The sequence below is a fragment of the Sorex fumeus genome, unplaced genomic scaffold (assembly GCF_029834395.1).
Source record: "Sorex fumeus unplaced genomic scaffold, SorFum_2.1 ptg000128l, whole genome shotgun sequence".
NCBI lineage: Eukaryota > Metazoa > Chordata > Mammalia > Eulipotyphla > Soricidae > Sorex > Sorex fumeus.
Genome location: NW_026606185.1, coordinates 10,014,943 through 10,026,995, shown reverse-complemented (window position 1 = coordinate 10,026,995; position 12,053 = coordinate 10,014,943). Strand labels below are relative to the sequence as shown.

General features: G+C 45.4%; 1 protein-coding gene across 1 annotated transcript in view; it reads right to left on the bottom strand.

Annotated features, from left to right (window-relative positions):
- GRB10 (growth factor receptor bound protein 10) overlaps positions 1-12,053 on the bottom strand; it is a 182,496-nt gene that overhangs the window by 12,507 nt on the left and 157,936 nt on the right. Inside the window, exons 12-15 of the mRNA XM_056137982.1 lie at positions 6,389-6,466; positions 4,951-5,067; positions 3,778-3,844; positions 3,514-3,601 (exon numbers count right to left, since the gene is read on the bottom strand). Coding sequence (XP_055993957.1) covers positions 3,514-3,601; positions 3,778-3,844; positions 4,951-5,067; positions 6,389-6,466 — 350 coding nt within the window. The remainder of the gene's footprint in view (positions 1-3,513; positions 3,602-3,777; positions 3,845-4,950; positions 5,068-6,388; positions 6,467-12,053) is intronic.

Sequence of the window (12,053 nt, the reverse complement as noted above, 5' to 3'; positions counted from 1 at the left end):
CTCTCTCTGTCTCTCTCTATCTCTCTCTGTCTCTCTCTGGATCTGTCTCTCTCGCTTTCTCTCTCTCTCTCTCCCTCCCTCTCTCCCTCCGTTGGTCCTCTCTCTCTCCTTCTGGCACTATAGTCGGCAACACAGATACTGAGAGGTGTTTGTTCCTTTACCTATTTTCAGCACGAAGTTCCTATCCAGAGTGATCATTTTCAACTACCTTTGTCATAATGGTCCCTTCTCTGGGAGAGCTGCCTTCTCCCCCAGCACTTAAGGCAGGCTTCCAACCACAGACTGATCCTCCTTGCCCTTAAGAAGGGTTAAGCACATTAAGCATTTTTTATATTTGACCAAGGAGTGCAGTCATTCTATGCCTGTGCTTCTTCTGACTCATTTCATTCAGAATGCTGCTCTCCATTTCCATCCATTTATAAGTGAATTTTATAACTTAAAATTTTATAATCTTACTAAAAGCTTCCACCTGTCTAAGCCCACTGTTTATTTTATCCCAAATAACAACTTGAAAAATATTAATGCTGATAGTAATTTAGCAAGATTACTGAATTTATATTTCTTTTTAAAAATTTATATTTCATAAAATCCTTTTGATTATTTAGGAATATTCTGGGCAATTAAACATAAACTTAAAGTAATTCTTTGTATTCTCTAATGTATTTTAGTTCATTTATTTCAGTCTTAAAAATAATAAATGAATTTGATTTATTTTCTCATCACTTTAATACTACTTTTTAAATTATATGACTCATTTCCATGGTTCTAGTTCTAGTCTAGTCAAAAATATGAAAAAACTAGTATCTCCTATCAGGATACTATCGGGATTACTTTTCCTGGAAATAGGTGGAAATCCCTATCGGGATACTATCGGGATTATTTTTCCTGGAAATAGGTGAAATGTTTATCCTTCTGTTTCTCTCTTGAAATAGAAGTAAAGCTTTGTTTATCCTTCTGTTTCTCTCTTGAAATAGAAGTAAAGCTTATTTGTTTCTATTTCTGCCCATCCTTACACAAAAGTAGAAACAAGTGGTTTGCAACCTCAAGAGTTTGTGAAATCTGAAATCTGAAATCTGCCCTTATACTCCAGGTTGGTAGCCGATTTAATGACCCAGGAGCTGAACCTGAGACTTATCCGGGGGTGGTGGTTAAGATAAGTCTCCAGAAACAGTTGCCAAATCTTTAAACCTTTAAAGGCTTTAAGTGCGTTAGGTGTACCAGTCCAGATGGTCTGAATACCGCTTTCTGGCTGCAGCATTGTCCTTAGAGTTGCTTCTAGAAGATGGGAAGGTCAGACAGGATAGGCCACTGGCCCAGGTCATGCTGTCACATACTGCGCGGTCTTCTCCTCCACTGAGGCAAGACTGGGGGGGTCACCAGTGGCCTCAGCTCTCTCCTGCAGTGCACTGAAATCTGTGCATTCAGCACTCTAGACAGCTGCTCTGCAGGGCATTTGCTCATGGCTTTCAGGCTGTGTGCCAGCATTTTCTGGCTTCATAACTGCATGATTCTCCTGGCATTCTTTTGAGGATTGCAGGAGCAAAGAATGACCCAGTGCAAAGAATTAACAGATTCAGTGATGGGATGTATGACCACATAGTGAACCCCGAGTTCACTATGAGTGAGAGCATGTTAAGCTGAGAGTGAAGTTGCACTTTGCATCAGAAAGGGGACACAAGCCTTATGTCTTTAAAGGTGCTTACCTCAGGCAAAAAAGGCACATAAGAAAATGCTGTACATCACTAATCATCAGGGAGATGCGGATCAAAACAATAATGAGATAACATCTCACACCACAGAAACTGGCCCATATCCAAAAGAACAAAAGCAACCAGTGTTGGCGTGGATGTGGGGAGAAAGGGGACCCTCCACTGATGGTGCGAATGCCAACTGGTTCAGCCCTTTTGGAAAACAGTATGGATGATTCTCAAAAAATTAGAAACTGAGTTCCCATTTGACCCAGTAATACCACTCGTGGGGATATATCCCGGAGAGGCAAAAAAGCATAGTTGAAATGGCATCTGCACTTGTATGTTCATTGCTGCACTGTTCACAATAGCCAAAATTTGGAAAAAACTCGAGTTCCCAAGAAACTTTAGTACATCTACGCAATGGAATACTATGCAGCAGTTAGAAAGGATTAAGTCATGAAATTTGCAAACAAGTGGTTCTACATGGAAAGTATCATGCTAAGTGAAATGAGACAGAAAGAGGGACAGACATAGAAAGATTACACTCAGCTGGGGAATATAAAGTAACAGAATGGGAGATGAACACTCAATGCATCTGTCACACAAGATCAAATGCTGTCAGTGCTTGGTCCAAATAAGTCACTCAAGAAGTAATAGGAAAGTCCAGTGATTAACAAGAGGCAAAAGGAAGGGAGGGAGGAAGGGAGGGTGGGGATAGTAGAAAAAAGGTATGAATAAATGTGGATTATTATACTCTTCTCTCATGCAAATTTGACAATTTCTATAATGAAGCTTTTTAAAAAAGGTCAAATGAATTGAGTTCAGCAGCTCTCTGGGAGTGTGTTTCAGATGCATCTGATGGAACTCATCCAGAGCAGCATAGAATTAGAGTTTCTCTGTTCCCACATTCCTGCCAGCATTTAGGTTTCCATTCTAGCCATCTGAAGTATAGAAACTTCACTGTTGTTGCGATTTGCATTCCCTTATGATCAATCAGTCCCAGAGAACATTTTTCAGGATCTAAGGGTGAGGAGAGTGGGAGATATTGGAATAAAGGGCAAGGGATCCAGGCATTCTGGTGCTGGCCAAGGTATAGTGGACCTCCACCTTGGTTGGATGCTAAAAAAAAAAATCATTTGAAAAGGAAATGGAGGGGCCTGGGGATGAAAGCAGAACGTGTCCAAGATCACAGCAAGTTCAGCAGCGCTGGGCTGTGGTAACTACCTCTGCATAGCCGGAGCCCAGCCCTGGCGTGCTAAGGGGAAGCAGCCACTTGCTACGGTCCCCGAATGCAAACAAATGTGATGCAAAGGTGGCTAGGGCAATGTGTGAGCCCCGATCTCTTATCTCTCCTGATCTGGTACCCTGGGATAGCTCCAGCAAATATCCCAGGCAAGGCTGTTGGACGTGTGCCACTGGGTGAAGCCTTGGTGGCTCACAAACACACACACACACACACACACACACACACACACACACACACACACCCTCAAAACCACATATACACATATATCTGTCTTATTCATCAAGACTAGCTGTGTTCCTTGTTCAAAATCTCATCAGAGGTAGAAAATAATTGTAGGCTGTGTTGTCAAAAATGGAATGTAATTTCTTTTCTACCAAATTTGAGCTATGCCAGCTTGTACAACTCTGATATCTCCAAACCAAATTGCCTCTTCTTTCATGTGAGGCTTTAAAGCTTGCCTCACTTGCCTCCTCCAGCACGCACCCACCCCCTCCCCCTGCAAACTGCTCCCCCCGCCGCCCCCGGTAGCCCACCAGTGAACAAGCACCCCCCAGCAATTCCCAACACAGCACTTACCCATCGACCAGCCCCTGCTGCTTAACGATTCTGTGTGCCTCTTCCCTGGAGATCCTACCGTGGAACCAGTGCTGAGTCTTGTGAATCACTGTGGAAGAAAAGAGGAGAAGCATATTGGTCCCTGTGCAGAGGGGTCCTTGGAATCTACTGCTGACCTGCCAACAGTGGGGCCCCAAATCCCATGGTCACACCTGTCACCGCTCAGGAAGTACTGGGAGTTGTGTGCATCGTCTACATAAAGAGAGCAAGCCCAAATGTGTTTACCTGTGCTTAAGGTAGAAGGGTGGAGGGGACTTTGGCTACTTAGGATATTCATCCGCGTGCTTCGCTTCTGCAAAAGAAATCCCCATGTTAGCACTACAGATAGCAGACTGACACCCCACAAGTCACCAACACAAACTCATGCCTCAGGGTAGCAGGTTGGGGTAGTGGGAGATAAATTTCCCAAGACGACAGGCCCTAAAGATGATGGAGCTGCCCGAGTCCCTTTCCTGATGACATGGGACAGAAGCTCATGACTGACAGTTGTCAGAAACAGAAATGAGAGCTGTGGGGACAGCTTAAGTAGTGGAGTCATGCCTGTCATTCATGAGGTGATGCCTAAACCGGCCCCCCATGTGCCACTGGGTGAAGCCTTGGTGGCTCACAAATATTTCAGAGTGGGCACTGATGGCCCAGTGCCACAGAGCCTGAATAAGCCAAGCCTGGAACCATTAGGTCACACTGCCAGGTCAAGCATTGCCAGGAACACTGCAAAAGTTCCCAAACCCACAGGGAGCCTCTACAGAACAACCAAACGTGCAGAAAAGTGTCTTTGAGCAATCTGAATGGTCCCAGTGATAAACAGACACTGGCTCATACAGAAGATACATAATGAAATGCTGAAACTGCATAGTGGAGAAGAGGATGAGCTTTCCATAAACTCAGAAGATCTCCAATGCTAGTTACTATACAGCATCAGTGCTTGGATCCACTCACATAGAAGCTGAAATATATTTTTCGAGCCGGAGCTGAGGGTTTGTGTTTCTTAAACTTTCTTAAAATCTAAAAGCTTGTTTGGATGTTGGGTAACATTATTTCTGGCTAGAGACTGAGAGTAAGAGAGTGAAAAATGCAGAGACTGTCCAAAGCTACTGGCTGAGCTGTGGTGTGGATGCTGGCTGTCTAGGCCCCACCAGACAAAGCGTCTGAGGGTTGACACTCAGCAGCAGGAGGCCGCGTCAGTCACTCTCTCCTGCTCCCTCTGCAGAGAGTCTGTGGGACGAGGCAGTATGCACAGCTGAGTGTGGGGATGTGGTTTCCTGCAGGAGAGCTCAGATGCCCGTATTCCTTCCCCCTGCCCCCCCACTCCCCCTTGCCAGCATCCACAGAGACAGTCATCCGGGTAACAGAGCTGCCGCCTGGGCAGGCCTGTCGTGGTCTAGGGCCACATCTCACCCTCCAGGCATGGCCTTCTTCCAGGGCTGCGCTCTGAGCTTCCGCTGGATTCTCAATCACTCTTCCTGTCTGGCCGGAGAAATCCATGGCCACCAGGGAGTTCTCCGAGACACTGCGCTGGAAAGGAGAGACATGGTGTTCTTATGATGTCCTTGCAAGCCACTGCAGCAGACAGGGGATTCTGAGAGAAAATAGTCGTAAAGTCTGGAGGAACAGCTGGAAAGTGCCCTTACTGTGTATTGCAACTAGGTTCAAGTTGGAAATGCAGTGACTGAAGACTCTTTAGCTAAAGATGGCTTTGGATTATTTCAAGAATAAGAAACCGGCCAATTACTTCAGTTTCCAAAACTGTGGAACTGAGACTACAAATGCTGGCAGGATGTGGGTCCTGTGGTCCTTCTCATGGACAGCAACTTGTGCTAAAACACATCGGAAGCAGAAATGTCGAACCCAGGTCTCTCTAGGCATCTGGTTCTTCAACACACCATGGCCTAATATTACATCTCAAAGGAAAAGACTCTAGTGGAATTCTGTTGGAGAGGATGGTGTTTCTGAACCTTCAGGAAGAACAGTACATCCTAGCAAGCAGATGCCAGGTCACCCTCGGGCCAAAGTGTGGGTGGAGAATCGTCCCAGCTCTACAGACCCTGGAGCACCAGGAACGTGTGGCTGCATTGATGGCCATGCAAAACCTCCAGATTCCCCAGCACTGCAGGCCAGCAGGAGCACACCAAACTAGATGGGAAGGTAGCGTGGAAGTCAACCAAGCTCCTTAAACAGAAACAATAAGAGGCTCAACTGGCAGCAACAAGCTTAGTCAGCCCTTAGACAATGCTTTAATAACTCCACCGTGAGACAGAACAATTCTCACAAATTTTCTTCTACTGAAAAGATAATGGTAATTCTGTCTGCCATTTTGTTGTAACATGTAGTATGAAATACTGATTTAGTGCCTGCCAAGAGATCAGGCTTCGGGGGTGGGTAGGAGACTGAGATAATGGTGGGTGTAGGTCACACCGTGTGATGGGTGTTGGGACACTAAATGCCTGAAACAACTGTTTTCTGAACGACTTTATAAACCACAAATCTTATAAATATTTTTTAAAAAAAGAACATAGAGGATGAATTATAATCGCTAAATCCATATTAAGGACTCAAACAAAATGGTCAAGAGCATAAGGATTTCATGGCTAAAAGGGACAAAAGCCAAAAATGAGCAAGGTGGCTCCTTAGCAGAACCTCTAGCAGCCACTGGAGTTCCTGAGTCCGTGGGGGTGGCGCAGGGATGCGGAGGAAGGCGGGCATGGGAATCTGCCCCAGATGGTATACTAGATGGCATACTAAACCCCCACAGTGGTCCCTCTGAAATACACACGTTCTTTCAGCTTCCTCGGGCGAATGCACATGGATGTAGTGGCGAGACTGCAGATTTACTTACCACCGGGGCTGAGAAGGGGGAGCCAGGGGGTCTCCTCTGCTGCGGGATTCTGTAGTTCTGGTAAAGGAGCATTCCATACTGAGGAAGAAAGTCAGAGTCAGTGACAAGGGCGCAGCGCTGGCACACCCATGGGGACCAAATGACAATAGCCTGCTGGCGACCTCCTGGGCTACAGAACAAGCACCCAGCACAGCACTCTCAGCTCTATCAAAACTGCCTGGGCAGAGCGGACAGCAGGTGATTGGTCGTACAGGGGTTCTAGGTGTACAGAGGAATGAACAGGACAGAAAGAAGACTAATGAAAAACCAGGAATATCAATGAATATTATTAAATGCTGCCAAGACCTTCTACGACTGAATTCTTTCCATTTTATGAAACTTGTACACTTACCTTCATTTCACAAATGGAACTGAATCTAGATAAGGGAAGTTTCTTTAGTTTCTTTAGGTTGTTAAGTTTAGCATGCATGATCCCACTGTATGCAGCTGTATGCAGTCCATTCCCATACCAGTGCTCCTAAGCTCCTGACCAACTCAGCCACTGTGTTTTCATTATTTGTTTGTTCTGTTTTGTTTTGTTTCTACTCTGACAATAAAGCCTAAGGGTTCTGCAAATTGGGTACTTTCAACACCCCAATTACATTTCTTAATGATCCACTCAAACCACATGAAAAAGATTTAAAAAAGTATCAGAAAGAGACAACAAAAGCCAAGAGGATTGTGTCTTCCTCCTCATTTCCCATTATGGAATGTAAATTCGGTTCCAGCTCTAGGTTCTACAGTTGGCACTTATTTCTACATAAAACAAAAGGCTGAAAACCTCTAATTTAGGTACAACCGCACTTTCATGAGATTAGAATGAAAACAAAAGAAATACTTAAGAAGTCACAGAATCAAGAATCAAAAGACCCTACCCCATAGGCACACCATGGAAAGAATGGCAAAACCAGGAAAAGTTAAAAGCAGATGAGAAAACACACAATACCTCCCCAGAAGCAATGGCAGGACTCTGATGGCTTTTTATAGAAACAATGAGAGTTAGAGGATGATGGGCTGGGTGACCGTCAGAAAGAAATAACTACCAGGGATCTTCTAATCAGTGAAGAGTTACTTCCCAAAAAATGAAGTCAAAGGAGATTTTATCAGCAGCAAGCCAACACTAAATAACTGCTCAGGGCAGTTCTGGATAAGGAGGGAAATACAATATTAGCAAAGAATTAAGTGTACATATGGTGGTAGGAGTGACAATAAAAGTTGATACAATATAATTTTAAAAAGCCAAGTGGCTTAAAATATGTAAAGGTAAAGGTAAAGGCCCTCCCGTTGATCGTCGATTTGCTCGAGCGGGCCCAGTAACGTCTCCATTGGAGACTTTGTTGTTACTGTGTCTGGCATATCAAATACTCTCGGTAGCTTGCCGGGCTCTCCGAGAGGGGCGGAGGAATCGATATTCACAAAGGGGTGATGAGATGAGCATCTGTATATGTGCACCCAGAAGATGGTGGAAGTGCTAAATCATGAGATTTTACTAAGTTAAACATGTGCCTACAATCTCTAAGGTAGCCACTATAAATGGCCAAAGAGTGCATATACAATAGGTAACAGGGGCTCAAAATAAAGATATTTTATGGAGAGGGGCTGAGGAGAGAACAAGAGACAGGGGAGAGAAGGGGCGGGGCGGGGCAGAGCTGAGAGCCAACAGTAAGTGGTCAACTTAGCACTAACTAACCCCAAGGCACGGCCATGGTGAAGTCACTGATTTATGATGATTACTCCAACTACACAATGAAGATAATCATAACTAAAATAATTATACTTATAAAAGAGGGAAGCTCTGAACATAAAATGCAAAAAAAAGAGGTAAACAAAGACAAAAAGAGAAAAATCATACATGCCCTAAATGAAAACTGCTAAACAAACTGATGATGCTGGACAAGCTGGATTAGGAACATTATCAGCAGAAAAGCATACTGAGACAATACATACAAAGTTTAAAACTATGCAATAATAGCACATGTGTATGCATAGCACTGTTGTCCCACTGTTCATCGATTTGCTCCAGTGGGCACCAGTAATGTCTCCATTGTGAGACTTGCTACTGTGTTTGGCATATCAAATACGCCACAGGTAGCTTGCCAGGCTCTGTCATGCAGGTGGGACACTCTTGGTAGCTTGCAGGGCCCTCCAAGAGGGACAGTGGAATCGAACCCAGGTTGGCCGCATGCAAGGCAAACGTCCTACCTGCTGTGCTATTGCTCCAGCCCCTCTGTGTTATTGTTCTAGCCACATTTGTAAGCATATACAGATATATCATGTAACTATACACACACTACTTATAGATCTATGGAGACATCTATCATTCTGCCCTGGGAGGGAGACTGTGAGCCTGTGAAATGTTCAGTGGAGTAAGAATCTGCTGGCTCCTGGGTCCCAGCAGGTCACGTGGTCCCCGGCTACGGGCTGGTGCTGCTTGGAGCTGTCTCTACTCATCTCTCGCAGTCTGCCTGCCCTCCAGGGTCTGGAGAACAGCACTCACTATGTGGCTGGGCCCCAGAAGAATGATGGACACCAGCAGTCAAGGAAACTTCTCTGCTTGGCAGGACTCTGTGTTCTGCTGAAGGGCAAGCGGGAGATAAAGGCGATTCACATGACCCCGACAGAGGAATGCCAGGTGCCCAGTGCCGGGCCTTGGGGGAACTTCCCTGAGGCTACTGTAATCCTGCAGCTGTCTTTCACTCATTGCTACACCTAGTTCTCAGGGGTTACTTCTGATGGTTTGTTTTCTGGGCCACACCTGACAGTGCTCAGGGATCACTCCCAGCACTTGGGGAGCATATGTGGTGACAAGGAAGGGACCCCAGTTGGCTGTATGCAAGGCCCTTCAGCCACGCTGGGGATCAGAGCCTGCATTACCACCTGCCACAAAGTTTTCTAATCCTTGAAGCCACTTCTTGGCACCATTAATCTGTCTCCTTTTACTGTGTGCTGGCCGAGTCGAGCTCTGAATCTTTGTAATGAATGAGGGAAACTGCAGTTGGTCTTGAGCACATAAAGAAAACCCTGTGTATATAGATATATTTTTTTTCATCCTTTAGGCTTAACTGCAACTTTTTAACATTCTGAAAGTGGTAGGTGGCTGATTTTGAGTCATTTTTTTTCTAATCAAGATATTTGGTTTATACATTTTACATTAGTTGCAACTTGTCAATTTTTATAATTATTCAACTCAAAAAAATTTCAGGTTTTCTTCTGTACTGCTCTTGGGCTTACTCCTGGTTGTGTGCTGAGGAACCACTCCTGGGCTGGGGGACCAGATGTGGTGCTGGGGATGGAAACTGGATTGGCGGTGTGTACAGTAAGCACATTACCCACTGTACCCCACCCCTGGTGCTGGCCGTTCCTCTTTTGTACTCTAAAAATATTGCATTCAATCGCCCTTTCCCTTTGGTGGTGATGTGGCTGTGGTCCTGGCTCCAGTGCTTGTGGACGGTTAGATGCAGCTCATACCCTACTCTGGTGCCTATTGCGACAAGCACACCCTTTCCTGCTGGTTCTGTGACACACTGTCTCAAGTCTCCTGCTGCTCCCATGCTCCCTGGGGCTGCTCACATTTCTCCGTTAGTGCTGCTGAGGGCTGGACTCCATCCTGGTGCGCATGCAGAGGTCAAAGGCAGCAGCTCAACAGGCAGAGTCACTAGGCTCGTGCCTGGACAGGCAAGGTGTGGGGGCCGTTCTCACCAGGCAAGGCAGGCACCTCACACTTAGGCTCCCTCCTGCATCCACTCTTCATCACGTTTATATACCAGCCCACTACTCCCATCATGGACAGGAAAAATAAATGGTTTTAGGGTCATTCTCAGTTATGCTAGGATTACTTGGGGGATCATATGTGGTGCTGGGGATCAAACCTAGGTCAACTGCCTCCAAGGCAAGCGCCCTACCCACTGTTCTATCTCTCTTGTCCCTACTATATTTTATTTTGTTTACTTTATACTTTCTTCTGGTGATTCAAAGAAAGATGACAACAGAAGAATGTTCTGTATTTTTGTTTTGCAAAGCTTCTCATTTCTTATTCACATCCAATTGAATGTGATATTCCCACAAAATGAGGAAAAAGGTGGCAGCTGTTGTTTTGCTTCTGTTGGTAAGAGAGTGCACACATGTTTCCACATTAAGCAAAGTGGCAGCTTTTAGAACAAAGTCAATGTTTGCCAAGTTAAACAAACCCCTCCACTCCGCTTCAAGATGGTACACTAACATAAGTAACAGAAACAGGCCAATTCCTTTACCTTGGAACTAATCAAGCATTTAATCATTATGCTCTTCAGGGAGAGAAGATATAAATTTATTTTTGAGCAAAGATAGCACAATAGCTTAGGGTCACTGCTAAGCGAATGGTCTGCACTCCTGGGCTCGGCACAGGAGCAGACTGGCTGAAGATGTGCTGTAGTGGGGGAGCTGAGCAGGGAGCTCTGCAGTATGGAGGTACTGAAAGGGAATCCCAGTGATCTGCATATCGGGGGGCAAGGCCCACTTTCATGGTTTTGTTTTGGGGCCACTCCTGGCAGTGTCCAAAGCCAGTGTCCTGACTTTGCACTGGGGGATCACTCCCGGTGGGCATGAGGGCTCTATGGGGAGCCCGGAACTCCACCTAGATCAGGAACATGCAAACATCTTACCTACTGTGCTGTCCCTTTGGCTTCCCCAACGTCCACTTAAGACGCCAGGTGTGACCAGATCCTCCGAGGGCAATGTACCCCAGAAGTCCTGTGCAGGCAGGGTTCGCATTCCAAACCACTTCAGAACAGAGAGCTGTTCTGACGGCCATACATGCGTGGTCTGAACAAATATTTAAACTACACAGTGCATGGTAACCACTGGACAGCCTGCCAAAAGTTTCTCCTTCTTCATTTCCGGCCAAGCAGGGAATCACATGTTCCTGGTGTCTGTGGCTGGGAGGGGTGTATGCCCAGTCCGGCCTCGTGACTGGGAACAGAGCCTGGATGTCATGTCCCCTAACTGTGGCTGTGCCCACCTGGCCTCCCCTCCCTCCCTATCTCACTAGAGACTAGCACCCAGGAAGCGGCAGCTTCACCAGCTGGTGCCCAGCATAATCAGGGAGGCTTTACCGTTACAGCTGCTAAGATTGGGAATTATTTGCAATCAATGACAATCGTCTTCACCACATAATTTGTAAAAAATTTTCATCTGTTCCACGTATTAATGAGTTTTCTTGGGGAAAAAGGAGGAAAAAACTGAGAAGCACTATATTTGAGAATATCTAAAAAAAGGTGTTGGTGGAGTTCATGCCCAATTCAATCAGCTGATCAGTGGCTGAATAAATAGCAGTACTCCTACATAAAAATAAAAATAAAGGTGTAAATCAGTAATTTTCATACTTCTATAGTTTACGAGAGAATAAATGTGGGGAAAGCAGTCTTTGCATGTTATAAAAACTTGGCAGTTAATTTTCCAAATAAGACCATTAATATATAAACCCCAAATTAACCAAGATCCTGCCTCTTAGAACAGATGCATTTAAAGAAGAGGAAACTGCAAGAGTTAGAAAAGAGGACCCATCAGATAAAAGGATGGATTCTTCTCCAAGCACAAGACCAGAGTTCTGGAAAGCGTCCTGTAGTGACTGGCTCCACTCTGCCGAGGA